General features: G+C 37.6%; 1 protein-coding gene across 3 annotated transcripts in view; it reads right to left on the bottom strand.

The window, feature by feature from the left end:
• Positions 1 to 231: 231 nt before the first annotated feature.
• Stag1 (STAG1 cohesin complex component) overlaps positions 232 to 27,395 on the bottom strand; it is a 322,127-nt gene continuing 294,963 nt past the window's right edge. For all 3 annotated transcript variants that reach the window (XM_076576916.1, XM_076576918.1, XM_076576917.1), the window contains 10 exons: positions 25,392 to 25,531; positions 21,761 to 21,862; positions 19,728 to 19,876; positions 18,860 to 18,988; positions 10,566 to 10,771; positions 7,384 to 7,558; positions 5,030 to 5,140; positions 4,393 to 4,507; positions 2,311 to 2,391; positions 232 to 2,225 (listed from right to left, as the gene is read on the bottom strand). In XM_076576916.1, coding sequence (XP_076433031.1) covers positions 2,202 to 2,225; positions 2,311 to 2,391; positions 4,393 to 4,507; positions 5,030 to 5,140; positions 7,384 to 7,558; positions 10,566 to 10,771; positions 18,860 to 18,988; positions 19,728 to 19,876; positions 21,761 to 21,862; positions 25,392 to 25,531 — 1,232 coding nt within the window. In that variant the 3' untranslated portion in view covers positions 232 to 2,201. The remainder of the gene's footprint in view (positions 2,226 to 2,310; positions 2,392 to 4,392; positions 4,508 to 5,029; positions 5,141 to 7,383; positions 7,559 to 10,565; positions 10,772 to 18,859; positions 18,989 to 19,727; positions 19,877 to 21,760; positions 21,863 to 25,391; positions 25,532 to 27,395) is intronic.

Genomic DNA, 27,395 nt, shown 5'->3' with positions numbered 1-27,395 from the left:
TGTTTACTCCCAGCACTTGGGAGGCAGAGGCATGCAGATCTGTGTATTTGAGACCAGCCTGGTCTGAGGTAAGACACTGTCTCAAAACAAAACCTACCAAAAACACTGAAACAACTGTCTTGCTATCAAGTGACAAATTATCTGAAAGAACAAACTCTCAAGGGCAGCAGGCAAGGAAACAGTCTTTTTAAACCTCGCCCAGGAGCAACAACAGGAGGACTACTACAAGCCTGATTTTGAATAGTTTATTAAAGGAAAGGTGAAGCATCAGTTTCAAATTGTACAAAAGGAAAAAAAAACTTCATATTGCAAATGTACAATTTACAGAATTACTAGCAAAATCAAGGAGACACTGAAAATACAAAAATTTGATTGACTTCAAACTGAACTTGGAAACCCATTGGAGTAGAGATTAAGCCTTCTTGGTTGTTGCATGGTAGTCTGTAACTCTAAGTCAGCATGTGTTGTTCACAGGAGACGTCAAGCAAAGGATTACTCTGTGCTTATTCCAGGGCCCCTCAAAGATAGGTCCCTGGCCAGAACCATAGTCAGACAGGGCTGAGGTGGACAGTCCATTCATTCCTGCCCCTTGAGTTCCAGTGAGCCCACATTTCTAGGAGAGAGCAAGGCCCCAGATCTCTCAACTGGAGCCTAGGACTTGCTGAGTTAGTAGGGAAAACAATTTTGGTAACCAAGTTGTTTTTTTTCCCTCCAAACTGTACAAATGTTGAGAAAAATCTTGTCTACTAAAAGGATGAGTAAAATCATGTTTTGCTTTCCCCCACAAAAGATAATCATAGAGTTCGCATACTTTTAAAAAATGCTCTTCATTTTTGGTAAAAAGGGAAAGCCTCTAGATTCTGTTGTAGCTATTTTAAAAACCATCCCAGAAACAGCTGTAGATGGACTGGTTTGGAAATTTGAAGGCCTACATTCAAATCAGGAAAAAGTTAAGTGGGCTTTTAAAAACAACAGCAAGTCATAAAAGTAAGCAGATTGTAACTCTAAACCACTGAAGAATGTCCTGAAGAGTCAGAATTTCTTTCTCCCAAAGACTTTTTCTTAATATGCACACTTAACACTGAAATGTAGCTGTATTTCAAGGTAAGCTTAGGAACGTCACCCTCTAAGCACAGACTTCTATGCAGCACATACTTCTATGATTGGTAAACAAATTCACAAAGTTAGCAGGTTTGGGGTATATTAAGTGCATGGGAAAAAGACAGTTACATGTCTTAAAATTACTTTTGAATGGCAAAGAAACTTCAGGAAAATGGAAGTCTGTGTAACTTGACTTTGGCAGGGCATGAAAACAAGTGGTTAGAAACAGCAAGACCGATGACTTGAGAACCATTTTTGTTTTACTGAGAATACTTTATTTGCTGGTAGAAGTTGCTAAAAATGCACAGAACAAAGACCAATAGAAAATGCACTGTATTTGAATCTCCCTATTCTATATAAAATGAACGGTGTACAGCATCTGTTGGAAAAATGGCTGCATGGACATTTATTTTATGCCCACTTATAAATAAAAATAAACCTTTTTATTCAAGAGTATATAAAATCTGGGAATTCACATCCATCCACAGAGGGTGTGTGGTTTTTGGCAGAGACGCACGATGTTAGAACTCTATTTTAGCTTGTCCATGCTCTGTTCCTTCAATGTTTCTGTTTTGTAAGGTCAACCAAATCCAGTGAGCTCCAAAAACACTCTTCGGCGATTAGAACGAGCTGCTTACTCATATTTAATAAAAATGGTTAGCTTTTAAAACATAAAAAGGCAAAATGTTAAAACGGTTTTTAAATTGTACAACAGGAAAATAAAGTTAAAAATATTTTTTTACTCAATGCTGAATTTTCATAAAACAGGTGTATAACAGTGTTTATTTTGACAGCTGTTTTAAAAATTTAAAATATCTTCCTCCTTTCAGAAAAACACACACACATCTGTACTGAGATAAGTCCAACATTAGAGTACAAATGATTTTTTTGGTCAGTCTTTCCGAGGTGACATTACCAACATTTCTGTGGGTAACTGACATGCTGCTCTGTCACTGCAAAGGGGACCAACCTTTAATCATTTGATTACAAAACAAATCAGGTCACATCAAAAGTGTTTCTTCCCCCATACAAGCTATCACAGTATATAGGCCTCTAGCTCTAAATAATAGAGTTCCAGATTTGTAAATTTTCTTCAGACTTCAGAACATCGGCATTCCAAATCCCTAGAAAAAAAATGAGAAATACAATTATATTATGTATCCCCAGGGCCAAGGAACACATAAAACACAGTAATGATTTGATATTTACTGAATCATCTTCTATGATAGCTGCAGAATCAAAGAAGTCTGGCCTCAGCTCAGCTCTTTCTCGACGATTTCTTGATGGGGGCTGAAAAGAGAATCATTTATTTTTCCGGTGAAATAAACTGTAATAAAAGCTATTTTTTTTTTTTACAGTACATAAACATAGGAATAATTAAGAGTCAAATTTAAACGGAGAATGAGAATCTGGCTTGTATAGAAAGTATAGATTTTAAAAATGCAGCAGTATTTGAATTATTAAAAGAGAAAAAGACTTTCAACTAATATGTTTTTTGTTTGTGGCCCTGGCTAGCCTGAAATTTGCTGTGTAGACTAAGCTGGCTTCATATTAACAGAGCTCTTCCTGCCTCTTCCTATCAAGTGCTGAGATTAAAGGTATATGCCACTACTCTTGGCTTCTTCTTTTTTAAACTTTGTATCTCTGTGTGCGTTTGTGCCCAGGAAGCTATAAGAGGTTGTCAGATCTTTTCGTACTATAATCACTGGCAGGTATTAGTCCTCCAATTTGGGTTACGGGAACTGAACACAGGTCCTCTGGAAGGTGAGAAACAATGCCTCTTACTTAGCCATCTCACCAGCCCCAAGACTTAAAATTTTAATGAATAAACTGTGTATGTAAAAAATGTAATTTGGACTTATAATATAGAAAATACCTTCCCTTTGAAGACACAGAGTAATAACAAAAATGATGAATATCAGTGAATTCTCCAAAGCAGGTAGATGGAATGAATGCTTTTGGGGAGGGAGTAGGGCAGGAAAGTTCTATCAAAGGTTATACCAAAACTTTTTATGATGGAAAATTCAAAACATGTAAGGCAGACTAGTATGTGCTGCATTATGCCATCTTTGATTTACATGTTGAAGTGCTCACTCCTAGAACTTGAGAATGGGAGTCTATTTAGATACAAGGTCTTTTTAAAGGGTTTAATGTAGTAAAAAACTGCAGCAAGACAAGTGAGGGCTTCGAGTCAAATGACTTGGTGTCCTTTCAGGAAAGACCATGAAAGACAGTCGGGAGTCCTTTTCTCTTTCTACCTTGGGGTAGAAGTCTTGGGGATCAAGCTTAGCAGGAAGCAGCTTTATGGGCTGAGCCATCTTGCCAGCCCATAAAGACACTGGAAGAAGCCAGCCACCTAAAGCCGAAGAGTACTCAAAATCAACTCTGCTTCACTTGACTTCTGGCAATTTAAGTCACTCAAGACTGGTATTTGTTATGGCAGATGTAGCCAACACTGGGAAAACAGTATAACGAACATTAACATTAATCGACCAGTCACCTAGGGTTAACAATTGTCAAGTATCTAGTTAGTCTTATTTTACCGAATCTATTAGCTCTTTTTCCTTCATGTCATTTCAGCTATAACTACATTTTAATATTACCTATAGCCAATGACAATTTTTTTTTTTTTTTTTTTTTTTACTCATTTTTGGTATTAAAGATTAAACCTGGGGCCCTTGGGCATGCTATACACATACAGCACTGACCACTGGCCCAGTGCTTTCTATTTTGATACAGGCTCTCAGTATGTAGCTCAGGCTGGCCTTGGACTTATAATCCTCTTGTCTCAAACTCTCATCCCTTACTGGGTGTCACAGGTGTGTACCAACATGCTGGGCCATGTAATGAAACTGTTAAAAACCATACATGAAAAACTGTCATTGTATTGCTTTTAGTTAGTCTATATTAATCTTACCTCAAAGATGTTCTCTGTAAACTGTATATACAAGTTCCACATTCTATATTTGATTGTCACATGTTGGAACACAGAATATATTGTAAGGTTCCAATTTAAAGTACAAAATGCCAAATATACATGCTGTGCCAAAACATTTTTTTGGAAGAAGAAAAAAACCTAGCTTTTTTCTTTTTTGGCTAGGACCCAAAATGATTGCTTAAAAGCAGCCCTGAGAACCACAAAAGCTCATCTTGATGCCCAGTAATGGTGCTTACTCCTCACCTAGGCCCGCTCCCACAGCAAGAATATCATTTTAAACTCCAATGCTCTTAAATACTGTAAAAGAAAAAAACAAAAACAAACAAACAAAAAAATCCCAGTAAATTCCTTACCAAATCAATAACCATGGTGTCTTCAAATTCTTCATTCATGTCTTCTAACTGGCTCCGTGATGACATCATCACATCTTCAAAGATGGGCTCAGCGTCTTCCTCCATTAGACCCCGACTGGTGAAAAAAGAGGTGGTCAGCAAGCTGTTGAGACTGTCCAGCATGGAGTCCTGACTCTTTCTTAGATCGCACACTTTCTAATTATGAACTATAGACTATACTATGATACTAACTCAAAGAAAATTAGGGTTATTCCCAACAAAAGAATTATTTCTTTGGTTCAAATTTTCACTTCAATGAAACAGAAAGTAGAGTTAACTTTAATAAGAAAATATTTAAATATAATAATGAAGTATCTAAGCTGTGTATCAATTCCCTCCAGGTTCTGTTCAATCACATCTCAATTTTACCAGTAAGGACCCCAGGAGACAGGTGTTTTAGAGTAGCTGTGTGTAAATCTGGAGAGTGGCAGCACTAGGACTTGAGTGCAGAAAGCTTCAAGTGCCCATGCCCTCTACTGTCACCCTGTGCTGTAGGACACGTATCCAGAACTCATCTGAACTACTAACAAGCAGAGACACCCAAATGACCAGCACCGTGCAGCGGCTATGTCCTCGTGATGCTCAAGTTGACACTTACACAGCGTGCCTTACTCCAGCTCTCACTTTCATGTAGTTCATTCCTGTTCTGTCCTTCCGATTCAAGTCTTCTAACTTCGGCTGGCCTAACCAAGAGATCTGCATCTGGGGACTGAGAGAATACTATTATTCATTTTGTGTAACAGATAGTGTACACAGGGAATTAGCTTCATACTAATTAAGTATGGTTGGCTGGCTAAATCTTCATGTAAGGGACTTAGATTTATTCCATTGCTTTGCAAATAACAAGTCAAGTGCTTCCAAATATCTAAGTGTCCGCAAGAAACAGGCTGGGGTGCTATTAATCCTTATGCTATGTATTAGCTTCATGCCCCGAATCTCTGCTAAATAAGGGCATTCCCAGACTTGTGTTTCAAGCTACTGTATCATTCACTTGTCTACATAGCTAGGCAGCAAGCCCCTAAGGAACACCCACAGCATTAAGAAAAGGATATAACACATCTTTTCCTAGTACTTAGAAGTCTTCATGACACATAGTTTCTTAATGCTATGGAGTGAAATCTTCACCTGTATTCTATACTTAAAAGAGCATGAGAAATGGTATTTACCCACCTCCCCCCATTTTATAGATGGTAAATTTTAGTGGCTCTATAGATAAAAACTTGCCACATGAAATTCTAAGTAGCTGTTTTTTTATCCTTTGGGGGTCACCACTGTGATAAGACCTAGGAACACAGGGCAGGGAACAGAAGACAACCCATGGCTAATGGGACTGATAACCGGTAACATCAGGAGAGCAAGGCAGGTTGATTAAGAAAGGAGAGCTCATCCTGAAGGAAGAACCTTTGATGCCCAACAGTACAAATAGTCCCATCTATTCAATGCCTGAGAGAGACTATCCTTTGAGGTTGGAAAGAAAGATTCTTTGGTATAAAGTTGACCTTTGAAAACCCAGGGTCTAAAATACTTCTAAAATTGTCTATTTTTAACATATTAATTTGTTCAGATAGGAATTTTCTCATATCCATCAGTGCAATTCAAATCTGTATTCATATATACAGAAATACAAGTAAAGAACAAAGAAAGTTTTTAAGTTGGGAGCAGAAACAACACTAGAAGTTTCCATATAGCCCAAACTGGTTTCAAACTCACTGTGTACTAAAGTTAGCTCTGAGCTCCTGCCTCTACCTACCACATACCAGAATTACAAGTGTGTGCCACCATGACTAGCTTTAAATTTAAATCATCAAATAGATGCTGAAGGTGGTACAATCTATTTGAGGCTTCGTTACAGCCAGCCTAAGTAAGCTCTCACAGGTTCCTGTCAAGGAGATAACAGGCAGTAAACAAACAGATGTACCCAATACAGATACAAAATGAGTGCACTCAGTGAGCCACTGTTCATTCAAAGGTCTATGAACCTTTTATTTGAGGAAAAATATAATTATTAAAGAACTAAGGGCAAAAAGATACTTTTAGTAGCAACATATGGGACAGGGAGAGGAGGTGGTATTGTTTCTAGCATATACACGCAAAATGTTATTTAGTATTAACATTAACTGATATTTATTTAATATTTAAGTTTTTTCCAAAGCTCTCCTAGGTTTAAAAATTCATTTACTCTAACACATTACTGGAGTTTTGGAATTGTAGGTGGGGAAATTATCATTGAATCTTGAAAGATAAAAAAATGGAGGCTATTTAAACAACATGAAGCTTGTCCCACTAGATCAAGAAAAGTCTGAACTTTGTTGTAGAATATTATTTCAAAATGTGTTACTTTTGTTTATACTCTGGAATGTTTGTTTAATGATGCAAAAATGTGTTTGATTAAATAAAATTCACCTACGGTCAGGAGGCTGAGTCAGCAACAGGCTGACAGGAAGTGGTAGGGAGGAGCCAGGTGAGAAAGGGTTTAGAAGGAGGGCAAGGGGAAGCCTTTTTGCTTCTTGGAGGACTCAAGCAAGGAGAGGAGGTGAGCTACTTGCTGTTCAACCTCTCTGAAGAGTAGAATTCCACCTTAACCTCTGAATCTTGAGTTCTTTAGAGGGAGAGAGGTTTAGTTAAGTTTCCTTCATAGCTTTGCGGGAGTTGGAGCCGGAGGAACAGATTTCCCTCCGGCTACGGCCCTTGTGGCCTGACTGCTGCTAGGAGCCGTGGAGCTGCTAGTTGCTGATTCACACAGCTGTGGCTTAAAAGGCAGCAACCATTTAAAAAAGGACAACAGAACTTTGAGGAAAAGATGTCCAAAATAGTGTTGGCAGACTTTGATATACTATTCACTCTCCATTTATGGCTTCATTTTTGCAAGATCTCACCATGTGTTCAGTTTTTCTTAGCTTTACTTTAACAGTTAGAGATTTTATGACAAGATAATGAACTTTTGGTACTTACTTGTGTAAAAAGTCTGGTTCAGAACCATGTTCAGACTCAGGCTCCTGGATCTGTTCTCCCATGGGGCGGCTGTTCTCTCTAAGCACAGTGGAGGTGAGCTGTGGGGTTGGCAGGGGTCCAGGAGTCTGAATCATAGTGTCAGTCCTGTTTAGCCATGTGTTATCCAGACTTTCATCTGCAAAATTTCATTTAAAGTCTCAAAATATCAGAAATGGGGCAAACTCTGGTGGCAGTTATAACATTTGAAAAGCATGACTCTAGTTAGACTACCTAGGTTATTTACTTTATTTTATTGTTTTGTTTTTTAGTCTCATGTAGCCCAGGCTGGTTTCAAACTCACCATGAAACAAGGCCCTTGAACTCCTCTTTGTCCTGTACCTACTTCCAAGTACTGGGACATGCCCAGCTTATGTTTAGTTTTTGTGGTATCTTCTTTATGAAACAGGTCTCATGTAGCTTAGGCTGGCTTTGAACTCCTGATCTTCCTACCTTAAGCCTCCTATATGCTGGAATTACAGACATGAGCTATCATGCCCAATGCCTGGCTAGAGCAAAGAGTTTAAATCCCAGTTTCACAACTCTCTTGTTTGACTTTGTATTATCTTAATGACTTCTTACATTTTAGATGGGTATTTTCCCATCTAAAATGAGGATATTAGTACTTAGAAACTACAGGAATTAAATGAGGTTATTAGCTCGTTATAGGCACCAAATATCATACTGTCTCTTGTCTTCTTATCTCTGAGGATTTATTTGCCCTAGAGGGAAGAAGAATGTTAATCAGAGCCCTCAGCAACCTTCTTTTGCTTTTCTACTGACTGCCTGAGCCCACAAGGTGTCCCAGGTGGCAGCACTTAGGACTGGTTGGCTTTTACAGAGGAATCAGCAAATGCTGTTAATACAAGCAGACAATGAGCACCAGAGAAACTGCTCTACCTGCCAGGTTGTATGTGTGGAGACAGAGAAGCTCATAGTTTTCATGCCTTTAAGTCCCTCTGGGGAACCTGACTGTCCTATCCAGCATTTAATTACAATTTCATTTAACTCGGAGGAAATATAATCAATTCTGCTTACTTAGAACTAAATGTTTTTTTCTCTCCTGAGGCTGCTTTGTAAAGACTGGAGCAGACAAACATTATTTGCATATCTAAGACATCCTGATAAAATAATGCATAATGAACTAGTCCAGTTTTTGTGAAGGTGCCCAGTGGAGACCTAATTACCTCAAGAGCTTACTTTCTTTGGATACATGTTGTAACCTTTTAAAGATTCTTCTGTGAAAACAGCTCTTACAGTGAATAGCCTTTCATCTTCAACTCAAACAGATGAAACTGCCATTGAAGGGCTCCAGCTCACAACCTATCTTGAACCTTCAAATCCACATAGCTAAGCTCTCTTTTACCATTTAACAATTACCAAAGTGGCTACCCAGTCCACACATATGTCCTATAATCTTAAAAACAATAGTTTTGACTATTTATAAATGAGTTACATGTAGTAATTTAAATTCTTAAAATTCTCTAAGGCTTAGTTCCTCCTTTATAAAATATGGGTACTAAGTTGATTAATACAACATTTACAAATGATAAAATGCATGAAAAACATGAAAGAATTTAGTACATGTTGCCTAATAAGATTATAATTGAGCCATGTAGTGGTGGTGCCCGCCTTCAATCTCAGCACTTAGGAGGCAGAGGCAGGTGGATCTCTGTGGGTCAAGGGCAGCCTGGTCTACAAAGGGAATTCCAAAACCCTGTCTCGAAAAACCCATTATAGTTGAGAAGTATGAATGGGGAAAAACATGTTGTAGACATGGAGCACCTTGATAGAGGTTGTCATAAAAGATACTTTCAAAGGAAAACAACTAGAATCATTCTTTGGAGGAAAGTCCAGGATCTTCAAAATCTTCAAATACAAAGACAAGATTTTATATATATATATTTAACTAAAAGTATAAAAGCTGAAATGTGAAAGGACATTTCAAAGCATGTAGAGACTTTGTTAAACTTTAACATTAAAAATGTTAGTCTTCTGGCTGGTACTAAAGAAGTATTATTGTGAGCTCTTGGGAATATCCTGAAAATAGCTAACATTTACTGGATGCTATTTATAGGTGAGCACTGTGCTCAGTAACGTGTATACTATGTTTTTTGAGAGTACCTCATTTACTATTCATAGTAACTGAGAGACTAAGTACTCTAGATAATCTGGTATCTTTCATTCAATGCATTATTAAAACTCAGGGTTAAGTAACATGTTCAAAATGAGAAAGCTGGGTTTGAAATATAAGTTTATTTTAAAGTTTGTTCTTTATTAATAGTCAACACTTCTCCAGTAAGGAAAGGCACATTAGGTTTACATTAAAATTAAGTGTGCCAAGGAGTTTGGCAAACCTCTGGTGAGTCATTGTTCCTTTAGGCAGCAGGGTGTGGTGCTGGTAACTGAACAGAAGTTATGAAAACTCATAAGAAGCAAAGGAAAGGCAGAGGCTATTGATTTTCATGATAATTCAAGTCCCTATTCCCTAAAGTCTAAGCAGGTATATTATAAATCAGGTTTGGCCACCACTGTCTTGTGACATAAAAATAAATTACTCAAGCAATGACAGAATTGTAAAGGGAATCTAGTATGTTTAATTTGTTGCAGAGGTCTACTCAAATTACCAACAGCCCTCTTCTAGTAAGGTGAATTTGTGTGTGTGTTTGGAGGGGGAGAAACTAATTCATGTAGCTCAGGCTGGCCTCAAGCTTATTACAGAGCTGAAAAATGGCCCTGAACTCTATCTCCTCTCAAATGCTGGGGTTGCAATCATACATTACCACATCCAGCTTAAGATGGATTTTATTTTTTGTTTCTTAAACTTTAGTTTGCATATTTTAAGATGTATTTTAATACAATACTTGCTCTTTTTTAAAAATGTAATGTATTAGAGCCACAGAGGTCAACTTTATAGTCTGTAAAACTGCTTTGTCCTTTTTTGTGTCTTCTATGTTCTCTGTTTCATCACGTTTCTTTTCTGCCTTACTCTGTATATCCAACCTTTGTCCTTGAATTTTTCAGTTGGTAGCAAATATTTAATGACATCATGTGTCTTACAGCATCTTGTTTCAAGAAATCACCTGCTGCTTATTCTCTGTAAGCCAGGCAATGTAACTTGCCTCAGAGTGTAAAAGAGGACTTACCTTCGACTCGTTTTCTGTGCAGTGGGGGTCTTCCTTTCTTACTCCTCACTGAGGAAGTTTTACTGCTGCTACTTCCACTGTTCACAGACATTCTATCATCTTCACCCCCAGTGACTAATGAATTTCTATAGGAAATGAGTGGAAGCCATACATCCTCCCTCCTTTCCATCATCTGCTCAGTGAGGAATTTCTCTAGATATGAATGACTGCAAACACACAAAGAACAGCAGTGACTTTCATGTCAGCACTTATGCATCACTTACAGTTTTGTTTCACATTCCTGCAGTCCTTTGAAAAGGGAGTATATGCTTAGTAAGAGTGTGTACATGCCTTTTTCCTTTGCTTTTAAATATTAATTTTACTCTCTCTCTCAAGCTAAGTTTGCCTCACTCTTGAGTTTCTTTAAAAGAATTCAAATGAGGACAGGATTTCAGTAAAGTTAGAGTGAGGAATCTGGCATATCCTTTCCCCAGCATTAACAACCTTTCAACTGGGAAAAATTTCAAGACATAATTTAACATCTACAAATTGTCCTAAGGTGATATGACAAACAGAAAAATATTTATCTAAGTAAGTCTATTAAATCTTGGTAAGAAGGAGAGTTGGTCAGTCTTTGAACCACACCTTGCTTTCTTTCCTTTGCTTTTACCTACTGGTATGGCCTTTGCATTGTGGAAACTACTCTAGGAAGGTGGGCTATTGAATTTGGACCAGGCAAAGATGGACCCAAACCATCTTTGGGTCTGGAGGTAGGCCTGTGAGCATAGAGATGGCAGCAGGTGGAGAAAAGCATGGGAGAGGAAGGAAGTGCCTCACCAGTCAAAAATGGCCGAGGAAGAGGGGGTTCAAAGGTCTACCCACCACCAACTTTACTCTGCCTACCTCTGGTCATGCAGCAGCTGCAATGCACCAATACAGGGTACAACAGATTCTCACACCAGATATACAACCAAAGAGAGAAGGCCAGATGCCCAAGTCAAGTCATAATAACAAAAACAACATAAACAGCCAAGACAGCATGGTTCCTATCAAACACACCAGTCTTACATAAATGTTCTTGAAATAGAATGCCCAGAACATGGAATTTAAGAGAAAATCATAAACCTTATCAAATAATTCAAGGAACTTAAAGGACACACACGAAGATTTTGTTAAACTCCAAGAAGATAACAGATTGAGGTCCAAGAAAATACATATACACAGTTGAATGAAATGATAAAGATAATCAGGATTTGAAAACTGAATTCAATAAAAAGATAAAAACTGATGAAAACACAAGCTGAAATGAAAACACAAGCTGAAATGAGGATGGTATTGAAAGATTCGATATCCCAATTAGAAAATGCAGGGAGAGCAAAAGATAGACTAGAAGGATCCAAATTGATAAAGCAGAGACTCTAGACCAAATAAAGAATATGAAGAAATTGAAAAAAATAAAGGAAAGGAACATGTGGGATACCATCAGAAGACCAAAATCATTGAATTATGGGGATAGATGAGGGAGAAGAATCCTAGGATAATGGCATAGACCAGATCTTTAACAAGATCTGTGGAATATTCCTTTACATTGTCACTGTGATTAGTTTAATAGAAGCTGACTGGTCTACAGCGAGGCAGGATAAGGTTAGGTGGGTAAACCAGACTAAGAGAAGCTGGAAAGAAGGAGGGCGGAGTCAGAGGAGTCACAAGACCAAAAAAAAAGCAGTACATACAGGAGAGGTAAAAGCCATGAGCCTCGGGGCAGCACATAGATTAATAGAAATGAATTAATTTAAGTTATAAGCTAGTTAGTAATAAGCCTGAGCTGTCAGCTAAGCATTTATAATTAATAAGTCTCTGAGTGGTTATTTGTGAAGTGGCTGTTGAGACACAGAAACTCTGCCAACAAAGATCATAGAAGAAAACTTCCCCAAACTAAAGACATACCTATACAACACACAAAGAAGAACATAGGAACCCAACTAGACAAGACTATAAAAACAACTCTCTAAGACATATCATAGTTTAAATACTAAATAAACAGAACAAAGAAAGAAATGCTTAATGCTGTAAGAGAAAACAATGCCACCCCCCAAAAAAAATCCCCCCCAAGAGACATAAAAAAGAAACCCCACCAGAATAATACAGGTTCTCAATGGAAATTCTAAAAGTCACAAGAGGATGGAGAAACACAGTCCAAGGTCTAAAAGACTGCCAACCTAGACGACTATATGCACGCAGCAAAACTGTCATAGTTGGAGAAAGAAAAACACTCTCTGATTAATATCCAATAAAGCAACATTAAGTGGTATACTGGAAGCAATACTTTGAACTAAAGAGAGGAATAAGCAATGAAGAGACTAGAGAGAAAATAAATAAAGCTGTCATTAATGAAATACAAAAGACACAAACAGCAAATACTAAGAACACAAACAGCAAAAAACAAACAAAAAAACCCCAATTACAGTGGCACTTACATATTGATGGTAACCAACACCTGTCTGAGGAATGTAAGGCATTTTCAGCAGGAGCGAAATCATGCTGGTACTAGAACCTCAGCCAACTACCCAGGGTTAGTGAAGTCATGGATTTAAAAGACAATCAATCTACTACTGCCACTTTGCTAGACCAGCATAATTCCTTAACTACCTTCTAAATCTCATCCTTATACTCACAGATAAGTATAGCTATTACCTCTCACCAAAGAAGCTTCTCTTTACAGCAAATGGAGACCATTACAGAAAACCACAATTCGACACAACATAAAGATAATGGATTATGGGGAACCCAACCCCAGTGGAGAGATCTGCAGCACAGCTTTTGCTTCTATGGCTCAGGGAACCTATCAGACAAGGGAGTAGAAAGATTGTAAGAATCAGAATAGCAAGAAGTTTGCTGTGAGTCTATCTCTCTTAGAAATGGCTGCATATATAAGATCTGAACAGTGACAAACCAATGGACATGCTAAGCAGAAGGGAAAGCATTTCATGATGTCCTACTCATAGACAAAGAACTAAATGCAACTAAAGAGTGCCTTGAGAGGGAGAATTATCCTTTTTCAGGGATGAGCCCTTTAATTGGTTATCCAGTACAAAGTAGTCAGTCCTGAAATCATATACATAGCAACAACAAGGGACTCAGCACACACACATGTAATATTAATAAAGAAAAAAGCTACCATTTTGAAGGGGAGGTAGGGAGAGGTTAGAGGGAAGGACATGAGAAGGGATAGAGGGAAGAAAGGGAAGTGATGTAATTATATTTTATTTAAAAATGTAAAAAATGAAGAAAATTATGTACTAATACTGTAAACAGGGTTGAAGCAATGGCTCAGTGGTTAAGGGTACTGGCTGCTCTTCCAGAGGATCCAGGTTTGATTCCCAGCACACACATAGTGGATCACAACCACTTGTAACTACGGTTCCTAGGGATCTGATGCCCTCTTATGGCCTCTACAGGCACCAAGCACATATATGATATGCACAGACATACATGCTGGCAAAACATGCATATAATATGTATGTATGTGTGTGTGTGTGTGTGTGTGTGTGTGTGTGTGTGTATGTATGTATGTATGTATGTATGTATTGTTTTTTGAGACAGGGAGACAGGGTTTCTCTGTGTAGCTTTGGTGCCTGTTCTGGATCTTGCTCTGAGATCAGGCTAGCCTTGAACTCACAGAGATCTGCCTGGCTCTGCCTCCCGAGTGCTGGGATTAAAGGTGTGTACCACCACAGCCCAGGTACAAAATACTTGAAAAAATTAAAAAACCCAAAACAATGAAAACTCATAACTACATTACTATGGGGTGGGGGAAGGAAATACAGGGAAAGATGAAAGAGGGACATCAAGGGAAGTAGGAAGATGAAGGATGAACAGCAGTGGCGGTGAGACAAGGAATTCAGATGATAGAAAGTAAATGGGACCTACCATAAAAGAAGTCTGAGAAAGCTACAGAAAGTTGAAACAAGGCGCAGGGTTCAAATGGTAAATGAGGTGTGTGCCTAAGCATGCATGAAGCTCTGGACTTGACCCCCAACACTGAATAAATGGCATGATAGCACAGGCCTGTGGTACTGACACTCAAGAGGTAAAAGACATGAGGATCAGAAGGGTCAAGGCAATCCTAAGGAATTTGAGGCTAGTTTGGAATAAAGGAGATCCAAAAAAAAAAGAGGTGGGTGTTGATGTAACCAACAATCTTATTAAATAAGAAATACAGAAACAATGTAAAAGAGAAAGCTGAGAGGTCAGAGCTCAGAGCTCAGAGCTCAAATCTCACCCTTCCTCCTGCGGTGTCCCAGCTTCCCGAAAGAGAGCTATATTCTGTCTGTTTGTCTTTTTATAGTATGTTGTTCTGCCTTCTCATTGGTTGTAAACCCAAACACGTGACTGCCTCATTACTGTCTGAATGTACAGCCCCTTAGGTCTTAAAGGTATATGTCTCCAATGCTGGCTGTATCCCTGAACACACAGAGATCTATGGGATTAAAGGCGTGTGCCACCACCGCCACACTCTTGCTATGGCTCTAATAGCTCTGACCCCCGGGCAACTTTATTTATTAACATACAATCAAAATCACATTTCAGTACAATTAGATTACCACCACAGGTGGGACTTCTCTGCCTAAGAAGCCAACAAGTACCTCCTAGGAAGTGTGCCCTAGGACTCTTAGGTACTAGACAGCTGATGGAGTTGGGGACAGGCAGTTTCTGTTTTCAGAAACTAAAAATTAAGACACTGAACTCAGAATCAGAAATGGAGTACAGGAGTCTAAAATAAAGCTGGGAGAGTAGCTGGGCAAAGAATTGGGAGCATGGTGGAACACAGAATACCCTGTTGGGAGCAACAAACTCAAAGCAGCACAGACTGTGGAGAAGACAGCACAAGTGGAGGAAGGGAGTCTGAAACTGAGGGAATTCCTAGACACCCCCATCCTGGCCATAGCATCAAGAAGCCACACAGTTTACAGGGCTTTGTCAGAACTCACTGCAGCTGATTGATAGAACTAAGGTAAACAAAGTAAGTGGGACCTCACCATTCAGAAAGAAACACTGAAACTACAATACCTTCTACTTCATTTATTGCTTGTTTTGCCTAAACAGAAATTCAGGTAAGAAAGAATCACAGAAGAGAGCAAAAACCATCACCAAGGACAAGCCTGCACTAGAAGACTACATCTCAGAGATGGAGGACAAGGTCATAGCAGTAATACATGCAGACACATATGAGGAAAACACCTAATGAACATGACCAAATTTATCCAAGAAATGTGAAACAAACACATTCAAGAAACCAACCACAGGAACTCATGAGGTAGAAGGACGGGCTGAGATATAAAAACTTATGTAATCTACTTATTGGAACTTGAACAAAAATTACCAACATCCTAAGAAAGAAAGGCATCCAAATGCAAGAAACATTTAGAATTCTGAATAGTTATGACAGACTAGAATCATGACATACCATAAAAAATATATAAAAAGCAAAGCAACAATGTTAAAATTGGAAGTGAAAAAAAGTGATTGACAAACACAGAAACACCAGAATACCACCAGATCTTTCATCAGTAACCATAAAAGCCAGGAACACACAAAATGATACATTTCAAGCCCTAAAAGCAGTAACTATAAACCAAGATCACCAAACCTAGCAAAATTATCACTTAAAATTTATGGATAGAGTAGGTGGGATGATTCAGTGGGTTAAAAAATGCACAATAATCTGAGTTCAATCCCTAGGACTTATTTTTTGAAAGAAGAGTACCAACTATTTATTTCAGGTTGCTCTCTAACCTCCATATTCACTTTGGCATGTGTGTATGTGTATACATACATGTGCATGTGTAGACACATACAAAATAAAGTATGGAGAAATACTATTTCTTGAGAAGCCCAAGCTAAGGTAATTCATAACTTACCAGAGCCAGAACTCCAGAACAGTTTTAGAGGAACATTATACACAGAGAAAGAAGAACATTTTATCTAAGAGAACACAGGAAAGAATACATTTCATAAAGAGGATCAGATGAAAATAGGAAAGCAGACACAGCAAACCTTATGCATGCAAAGGACCAACAACAAAAACAAAAAGCTGAGAGAATATGCTATATCTTAGCATACCAAAGGGCTATTCTGACAAAGACAGCATAGTACTGGCCTAAAAATGTAGACCAATAGGGCACAGTAGAGGACCCAGAAACAACATACAAGTAAGGCTCTTTAATTTTTGGCAGAGGAGCAAAACACACATGGAAAAGGCAGCCTGTTCAACTGGTATTTGCAAAACTGAGTACCTACCTCCTCAAGAATGAAACTAGTTCTGTATCTCTAGCCCTGAACAAAACCTAATTTTATCTGGATCCAAGACCTCTATTTCTGAATGACAAAGTAGACACCCAGCCCAGTCAAAGAAAATAACAATTAACTTTCACTCACCTAATCTTGAGTGCCCAAATACATACAATAAATGCCAAACTGAATTGAAGGGAAAGATATACTCCACATATAACCCAATCATGGAGAATTAAATTGTACTCTAGACAAATGAACCTAACAGATATTTATAGATCTTTTTTACTTCACAGTGTAGTATATAAGTTGGTACAGGTGTACACACCTTTAATACCAGTACTCAGGAGGTAGAGGTATGCAAGGTAGATTTTTATGAGTTTGATGCCAGCTGTGAAAAACCAAACAAACACCACCCTTAATAGAATATATTCTTTCTTAACAGTAAGTAGAATACTCTTCAGTATAAATCTCATAATAGGGTACAGCACAAGCAGTAGTAAACTAAAAGTAAGCTTCTGTAATGATATTATCGTGACCACAATAACAGAAAATAATTTAAAAAAAACTACAGAAACAAATATATAGAAATTTAATAACCCAGTCTTGAACAAACATAGCAAAAACACAAAAAAGGAAACTCAAGAGTCTTAAAATCTTTTTTTGAAATTTATGGGTGTTTTGACTGCCTATATATCTATGCACCACATACATACAGTGCTGGGGGATGTCAGAGAGGGTGCTAGATCCCTGGTACTGGAATTACAGAAGGCTGTCAGCACCATGTGGGTGTCAGGAATCAAATCTGGGTCTTATGAAAAAGCAGCTTCAGCTACATCTCCAGCTCAAAAGAGTTGTTGAAGTAATGAAATGGGAAACCCAACTCAATTAAAACTAAGGGATCCAATAGGCACAGCACTTAGTTTATAGCAATCAACATTTACATCACAAAAGCAGCTAGAGCTCAAGCTATTATGGCATCTCAGCAAGCTGGAAAGAAAGAACCCAACTAAACTTAAATTAGGGCAGGAAAAAAATAATAAAGATTAGAGTAGAAGACAGATGTGGTAGTACACATCTGTAATCCTAACACTCAGGAGGCTGAGGCAGGATGATTATCACCAGATTAACCTGGGCTAGTGAGTTCAGAACCACCTGGGTAGCAATATATAAGACCCTGTCTCAAAAAACCAAATCCTAAAATCGATAAAGCAAGTGAACAAAAAGCCAAAATAGAAATAGACTGAAAATCTTACAAAAGATCAATGAAATTGTGAGCTGGTTGTGTTTGGAAAAATAAAACTGACAAATTTTTAATAATGAAGAAGGGAGGGAGGGAGAAAGGGAGGGAGAGAGGGGGAGAGAACACATACTCAAATCAGAGACCATGAGGAAATATTACTATAGAAATAAAGAACAAATGACTATACAATGACAGATTTGAAAGCCTAGGGGAAAAATGGACAAATTCACATTAGCTTACTCAAATTTGTTATTACAACTAATTCATCTTCCTATTGATTTAAAAATTTTGGCATTTATTATAGTAGCATTCCCATTAGAAGTTTAGTACTTTGTTCTACCTACAACATCTCATCATCAGTATTCTGAAAAAGATAAACTTCTTTACTGTTTTTAAACAAAACCACAAGAAAAGCCACTTATTTCCGGCATGACAGTGGAGCAAAGGGTTCGAGACACAGCCCAGGTGGTCTGGGGACTTTCCTGCCTCACGCTCTTCAATGATGGACTGCAGCACACACAGACAAGGTTAATCTTGACGTAAAACCAAATTAATGTAAAAGTACAGATGGGGTCGATAAAGTAACCAGTCAATGTTCACACATCTTGAACTATAGAATAAGAAAATAATTTTCATCTACTTTAATTTCACATTACAGCTTCCAGGTCAAACTGGGTCTTTATTACTACCACAGCCTAAATTATCAATAGTAATGATTAAAAAAAAATAAAGTTTCAACGGTGCCATTTTAAAATCACTTCTGTTGGTGTGTTCAACTTACACAGTCTTCTTGTCCTGTCGAAGAAGTTTAGAAGAAAATTCACTTAGTACTTCAAGAAAAGCCAGATTAGGAGGTGGATATTCTTGTCCTTTCTGATTCTGGTATTTAAAGGCAAACTCTATTCCATCCCTGAATTTAAAGAAAATAACATTTTAATTTTTTTTCAGATAATGTAGTCTCAAAGGGCAAAAATTATAAAAATATTTGGAAACATAGTGAAATCATTACTCAAGTTTGAACAAAGTATGGTAAATTCATATGGCAAAATAATGCTAATTTAATGAGATATTTGTATATACTTTATTGTTTACAGTACAAGTCTCTAAGTTGTAAGAAAAAAAGCTACAAAGAAACAATGCTATATCCCAATGTATTTTTTTAAAGGTAATACAAAACCTTGTAAAGAAACTGGAATGGCAGGAAATCTGTTTCTGGGAGTTACTCATGATACCAACCAGCTCTCTGAAACTAAGGTTTCCTGTTAATTTGTGTGTGTGGGATAGTGTGTGTCTGTAGTGTTTTGGGTGAGAATATTCTCCAAATGCTCAGCTATTTGGACACTTGGTCCCTAGTTGGTTTAGAAGGTACAATGCTCACCAGGGGGCTTTTAAAAAAGTATTGCATCTTTTGAAATACACAGACCAAAGAATAGGTTGTTAAACTTTGCTCTTTATACTATAGAAGATGGTGTAAAACTCCCACAGGTGGTTTAAGAAATCTTTTTTAAAGTAAAATATTGCTACCCAGTTACATTAATAGTTTAAGGAGTTTGAAAATTCTGTATTCGTCACTTTAAAAATGGGTCAAATAACAGCTGTGTATTTATATTCCAGTAAACCTTCTGAATAACAGGAGGTGTTTCGCTCACTTGTGAAGGGTGGCGACTGCCTCTCGGGTCTTGATCTGGTCCAGTCCAAATGTAAGGGCAAACCGACGTGCCAGTTCTTTAATGCCACTGACGTGGGCAGAGGTCCTATCCAGATTAGGACCTTGTTCTTGAACAAGTTCATTGAATAACTGGTGAAAATAAAAAAAAAAAAGAGAAAAATTTACAGCAAAGAAATATTTGAAATTTTATTTACTTTTAGAATAGGTAATATAATTTAAAAATATACAAAGTACAAAGGGCATAAGGTGCTTTAAAATAGTAGAGAAAGAAGATATATTTTCAGAAGTACAGTATAAACCTACAAACACATGATATAAAAGGTTCAGAACATTTTTTTCATTTATATTGCAGTTCAGGGTATCAGTTAAATATTCATGTATAGTTGGATATGAGAGGATATAATAATTTCAACTTAGCAACAAAATACAGTCAAAAGTTGGTGATTTTACAAATTACCTATGTGGCATACATTCTATCAAAGTGAAAGCAAAACTTCAGAGCAGTAATAATATTAAAGCACTTATCATCCCATTACCAAATCTAGACACTAAACTGGGCTTGTATAATCTACCTCCTGGATTATGGGGTACTAAACGTCCAGACGTGTAAAGCCATCCCTCCTGACATAGTTGATAGAGGAATAATATAAGGCTTTATCTACCGCATCTTAAAAAAACAAGCCTGATGCCGGGCGGTGGCAGTGCACGCCTTTAATCCCAGTACTCGGGAGGCAGAGCCAGGTGGATCTCTGTGAGTTCAATGCTAGCCTGGTCTACAAAGTGAGATCCAGGACAGGCATGAAAAGTACATGGAGAAACCCTGTCTCAAAAAAAACCAAAACCAAAATAAGTGAATAAATAAAAACAAGCCTGAGTTCTTTATACTCTTTCCTCTGCTAGCCACCAAGTCATTTGTCTGGTTTCTCAATGGTGTAGGTCCTGAAATGTGTTTCCATTTGTTTTCTTCACTTTGAGTCTCTGGGAACCATCAGTAAACTCTTGGTTTCCTCCTTCACACTCATCACACCACCTACCTGAGAGAACTCCTGTCTCAGCTGTGCTGTCCATCTCTACGTCTTCTTCAGTAGCACATCCTGACCTTCCTATGCCGTAACTAGTGGGAATGGTTCTTCCACAGGTTTTCAAATAAATGTAGCTAATTATTTATAAATTCATAAACTTTATAATTTTTTATAGACAGTGACATATAAAAGCCTTAAATTCTAAAAATCTGAGCATTTCCAGGTCAGTTTATTCATATTATCTATACATACAGTTCTGATTTTAAATAAGTAGTACCATACTTATTTTATCTTGAAATTTGCTTTGTTTCCTTAAGTTGCAAAAATTTTCAATGTGTACAGTGGTATGTGCACCCAGTTTCAACTACTTGGGAGTGTGAGGCAGGAGGATCCCTTAGCCCAATCTAGACAACACAGTGAGATACTGTCTTAAAAACTAAATAAAAAGAGAAACAAAATTAACTACTTCAAAGTATCAGCTTATTTAACTGTTCCTCTACTGATGAACATTTAGACTATTTCTAGAAATTCCTATATTGGGAATCTTCCTTATGCAAATATGTACAGTATATTTACAGTGAGACAGGATCTCACTGTATATAGACTGGGCTGGCCTCAGACTTAGGCATATATGCCTTCCTCTGCTTCTCAAGAGCTGGGATTAAAGGCACATGCCGCCATGCTCAGCAAATTAATACTTTTTATAATTACTTTTAATTTTAAAAGCTATTATTATTATTATGAGACAGGGTCTTTTGTATCCCTGAGTAGCCTAGGGCTTGCTATGTACACCCGGCTGACCTGAAACTCAGGTCAGCAAATTATTTCTTAAATTTTCCAATATGACACTTCCTTTGGCCCAAGAGTCAGTCACCTTAGCATTTCATCTATTTAAGATACAAAGCACACTATGTATTAAAAATTAAATAAGACATGTAGCACATAATAAGCACAGAGAAGTTTTATCTACCCTCCCCTCCAAATTTCTTACCTGCTGCAAACTGAGAATTAGGGTCTTAGCACACTGAATTTTATCAATCTGCCTGGTCTTACTCAGGGTTTCCTTAATGATATCACCATAGTCATTGTAATACTGTGAGATAAAAAGGAAACATACTTTAGAATTAAGAAATTCCATGACAGGCTGTAGTGGTGAAGCTGAGTGGTGGTACACAACTTTAATCCCAGCACTCGGGAGGCAGGGACAGGCAAGATCTGTTAGTTCAAAGCCAAACCTGGTCTACCGAGTGAGTTCCAGGACAGCCAGGGCCATAGAGAGAAGCCCTGTCTCAAAAAAAAAGAAAAAAAAAAAAAAGAATGCACTGGAGAAAGAAAAAGAAACTACTATAATAGTTTTTATTTCTTCACCTAGAATATGAAAATTAAATGGTATTGTTTACATTAAAGATTGGATATTTAAAATTATGAAATAACTAATAAAAAAGCTAAAAAATCCAGGACAGGGAGTGATACATATAAGGGAGAACATTTTCTCATTCTTCTTTTATATGTTTGATGATTTTTGTTGTTGTTGTTCATCTTGAGATACAAACTTGCTTGGTATATTAACTAGGGTGGCCTTGAGCTCATCGCAATGATCCCCCTGACTGTCTCCTATGTTTCAGCTCTTTAATATTCATAATAGGATGGAAGACACATTATCTAAAGCCATTATTGGGCATGGTGGTTTACACCTGTAACACCATCATTCATTAGGCTGAGGCAGGAGGATTACTCAGGCATTTAAAGTCAGCATATGTGGTTGAGTTTCTACCCAGGCCAGTTTGGGGTACAGAGTGAGACTGAGTCAAACTGAAGGTCTAAAGAGGGCTCACTTGGATAATGGTACCTGCCACCAAGCCCTGGGACCCACACGGTGGAAGGAGAAAACAGACTCCTTCAAATTGTCCTCTGACTTCTACAAAGATGCTGAGCCACACACGAACTAACACACGCATATATACACGGTCAAACATGGAGTAAATAAAAACGTTATAAAATGTTACAAATTGAGGGCTAGTGATACAGCTCAGCAGTAGACCACTTGTGTGTGAGGCCCCAGTACACATATGCACTGAGCCATGCACACACTCACCCACACATGCACGCACACACAGGGAATAACCACAAATGTTTAGCATCTGAGCCAATATGAGTGGAGTGGATTAGAGCAGGAGTTATCACGTTATTTCAGACAAGCTGGTTTCACAGACCAGATAAATCCTAAGAAATCTGTAGATTATGAAAACTGTGTTTTAAGAATGAAGAACATTAGGCAAGTACTGGAGGATAGAGTGATATAGTTAATTTTCCAGAAGAAACAAAGATTAGATGGAAAATTATATAATCCTTCACCTTAAATGTATGCAGGGGCAAGCATGGTAGCATATACCTCCCCCCCCTCACTTATTTTTTCTTTTTGGTTTTTTTGAGACAGGGTTTCTGCGTGTAACAGTCCTGGTTGTCCTGGAACTTGATTTGTAGACCATGCTGGCCTTGAACTCACCAAGTGCCATCTGTTTCTGTTTCCTAAATGCTGGAATTAAAGGTGTGCGCCACCACTATATGGCTGGTAGCACATATTTTAATGTTAGCAACCAGAAGGCAGAGGCAGAAAGATCTCTGAGTTCTAGTCTAGACAGGGCTATGTAGTGAGACCTTACTCTAAAAAAACAAAAACAGACATACAAAAGTACATGAGCCCCACACCAGACACTCTCTTTTTTAAATTAGCATACGAAGTACAAAGTTTCATTATGTGAATTATGGCATTTTGATGCATACTTTCCCTCAATTCTCTCATGATGGTCTCTTTTAGTTTCATGACCTATACCTGCAATCAGATACACATTTATACAAAACTTAGAAGCAAGGATCAACATATGAGAGAACAGGTAGCATTGTTTATTTGAGCCAGGGACACCTCACTCAATATAATTGTGAGATCAACCCATTTTCTTGAAATTTTCATTTTTCATCATGCCTGAACAGATGTGCCATTTTTCATTATTCATTCATTAGCTGATAGCCACTTGGGCTGGTTCCATTTCCTCGCAATTGTGAACAGAGCAGCAAGAAACATGGATAAGCAAGTATTTCTGTGGTAGTATAGAGAGTACTTGGATATATGCCCATGGTTGGTATAGTTGGGTCAAATGGTAGCTCTATTTTTAACTTTTTGGAAAACCTCCATACTTATTTCCATAATGGAGGCACCATTCATACTTGATCAGCAGTGAATATGATATGTGTGGGTTCCCTTTTCTCCACATCCTTGCAAGAATTCGGTGTCATTTGTTTTCTTGATGAACACATTCTGATCAAGGTGATCTGGAATCTCACAGTTGTTTTGATTAACATTTACCAGATAGTTAAGTATGCTGAATACTTTTAAAAATATTTATTTTTAATTGGTGTTTCTTCTTTTGAGAACTATCTATTTACTTCACAGATCCATTTGTTGATTGACAGTTTTGATTTTGGGTATTTACTGTTCTGTAGGTATAATTCCTTATCTGATAAGTAGGCTTTTTAAAAATTCTGTAGGCTCTTTTCACTCTGGTGACTGCTATGCACAATCTTGTTAACAGTAAGTCCTTACCCACTTGCTAATTTGAGCAATTTCCTCTACTTGATTCCTATTCAGAAAGTTCTTACCAGTGCCTAGATCTTGAAATGTTTTCTTCTTCCTTTTTTTAAAAAAGATTTATTTATTTACCATGTATATAGTATGCCTGTACACCAGAAGAAGGCAGATCTCATTATAGATGGTTGTGAGCCATCATGTGGGTGCTGGGAATTGAACTCAGGACCTCTGGAAGAGCAGCCAGTGCTCTTAACCCCTGAGTCATCTCTCCAGCCCTTGAAATGTTTTCATATAGCAGATTCATTATTTGGGTTTCAAGTTAAGGCTTTTGATTCACTGTGAGTTATTTTTTTTTTTTTTGTGGAGGGTAAGAGACATAGATATAAATTCATTTATTTACTAATAGAGCACACCTAAATCCCAAACTGTTTTGAAGTCTCAAGTCATTTTAAGGTCTATTTTTCTCTGGTGGTGCTGTGATGGAGCTTGTCTCTCATGCACAACAGGCACATATGGAGCCACTAAGTCACATACAAGTCAGTCAGATCTGGAGTGCACAAGAAGATTCAAATTAGGACTGGGATAACAGTTGCTCAAGCTATACATCCAAACTGGAATCCGGTGATATAAAAACATAGAGAAAGATACAACTAAAAGACACAAGTAATATTCTGAACAGGGGCAAAAAACACTCCCTGTGTCTTGAAAACAAGGCACATACACTGGGAAGTGCTATCTCCTTTCTGTGCCTGTCTGGCCATCCCATTAATAGTTCTGAGCATTGATTTTACAGGATCAGGAAAAGGAGCTTATAGAAAAGAGAGAAGCCAAAAAGTGTTAGGAACTCATACTGTATGGAATAATTAATACTAAAGACTGATAAAGAACTTAAGTACATTTAACCAAAGAGAACCTTCATCACAAAATTATACCCACAATACACCGGTAAGAGCTATTGACTTAAGATTCAGTTATCCATTCATTTTAATTACCTATTTCTCTACTACATAGGAAGGAGAAAAATATGAAACAATACCTTCATGTAGTGTTTAAAGATGTCTGCAGCTGCATGCATGTCAACAATATCATAAATGATAAGTTTGCTGAAGGCAGCAAGTAGATTCCTTCTTTTATGTAAGGCTTCAATTTTATTAGCTTCATCTTCTTCATCACCCTCTGGCCACAGAAAATAAAGTGGTTATGAACTTAGTCTGTTTATGCAGAGAATCTGTACAACTGAAAACTAGCTGAATATTAATTCTGATTTATTTATTTTTCTAGCCAGCTGGGCTGGGGACCAAATTCTGGGCTTTGCACATGTTAGGCAAATGCTCTACCAATGAGCTACAACCCTAGCCAATTTAGTTTCTAATGGGGTGAAAATAGTAAGCTTAATACTTCAGAATAAATAGTAGGAACTAAGATCCCTATATTCTAGCTGTGCTAAGATTAAAGAAACTATAGATAAAGACATTGCTTTTTCCTATATTTTTATCATAATACACTGTTGTGTTTATCATAAAATGTTGCCTGCTGTGGGATGTCTTTCTGTATGCTGTGAATATGTGTTGCTCTGATTGGTTGATAAATAAAGCTGTCTGGCCTATGGCAAGGCAGCTTAGAGGCAGGTGGGAAATCCAGGTAGATATACAGGGAGAAGAAAGGAGAGGAGAGACGCGAGCCTGCCGCCAGGAGAAGCAAGATATGAAAGTACTGGTAAGCTACAGCCATGTGGCAACTTATAAATTAATAGAAATGGGTTAAGTTCTAAGAGCTAGCTAGCCTGAGCCAGTAGGCCCTACAGTTTGTACATAATATAAGCCTCTGTGTGTTTACTTGGGTCCAAGCGGCTATGGGACCACAGACTAGGCAGGACCAGAGGAACCTTTCAACTATAGCTGCCTTTTTCTATTTCTTTTTCTTAAAAAAGATTATTTATTTATTTATTTATTTATTTATTTATTTATTTATTATATATGCAGTGTTTTGTCTGCACACATGCCTGCATGTCAGAAGAGGGCCTCAGATCTCATTATAGGTGGTTATGAACCACCATGTGGTTGCTGGGAATTGATCTCAGAAACTCTGGAAGAGCAATCAGTGCTCTTAACCTCTGAGCCATCTCTCCAGTCCTTTTTTTTTTTTTTTTTAATATTTTTATTATTATTTACTTATATGTACATGTGTGTATGTCTGTATATGTGCAGTACCTAAGGTTAGGGCAATCCCCTGGAGCTGGAGTTACAAGCAGTTGTAAGCTACCTGATGTGGGTGCTGGGAATTGAATTCATGTCCTCTGCAAGAACAATACACATTCTTAACCACTGAGACATCTTTCCAACCCCAATTTTCTTCATTCTTAGCTGCTAATATATTCACCCAGAGAAGAACTTTCTGAGGTATGGATGAAAAGTTTTTTTTAGAAATGGAAATGTAATAGCTAATTTTTGGTGCTTCTCCTACATTTGATTACATAATTGGTTAGAAATCATATATACAAACATATATGATGCTTATTTATTATATGTATATGTTTGTGTCTATATGATTATATGCCACATATGTACAGGTGCCCCCTCTGGGAGAGCAGCAGGTGCTCTTAACCAATGAGCCATCTCCATTTCCCAGTGAAATGAATTTTTAAATGTTTGTAAAAACTATCAAAAACTTGCATAACAAATACTGTCTTTTCCTCAAATTTTGAGCCTTAGGTCCCACTGCTTTATCTATTTGTAGTCCTAGAGAAAGCTGCCCTTAAAGATCTAGATAATAGAGTGTATTGACATTCTCATATCCTGGCCCATTTTGTATTTGGGATTAGTATTTTTTCTTCACACAGATACAGTTAATATATATTCCTTTTCTTTTTGTAAACAGTGTTTTGCGATGTTTGAAATCAGTGGGGATATCTTGTCTCCTGAGATAAATACATACTCAAAACATACTCTGTTCCATAGTCTTAGTATTTCTCAAATATTTTGTTAAAAAAATATATATATATATTGGTGGTGCTACATATTGAACCCAGAGGCCTTGCATA

Source organism: Peromyscus maniculatus, chromosome 7, assembly GCF_049852395.1.
Source record: "Peromyscus maniculatus bairdii isolate BWxNUB_F1_BW_parent chromosome 7, HU_Pman_BW_mat_3.1, whole genome shotgun sequence".
Taxonomy (NCBI): domain Eukaryota; kingdom Metazoa; phylum Chordata; class Mammalia; order Rodentia; family Cricetidae; genus Peromyscus; species Peromyscus maniculatus.
Note: the sequence above shows the minus strand (reverse complement) of the source record. Positions and strands in the feature narration are given on the sequence as shown.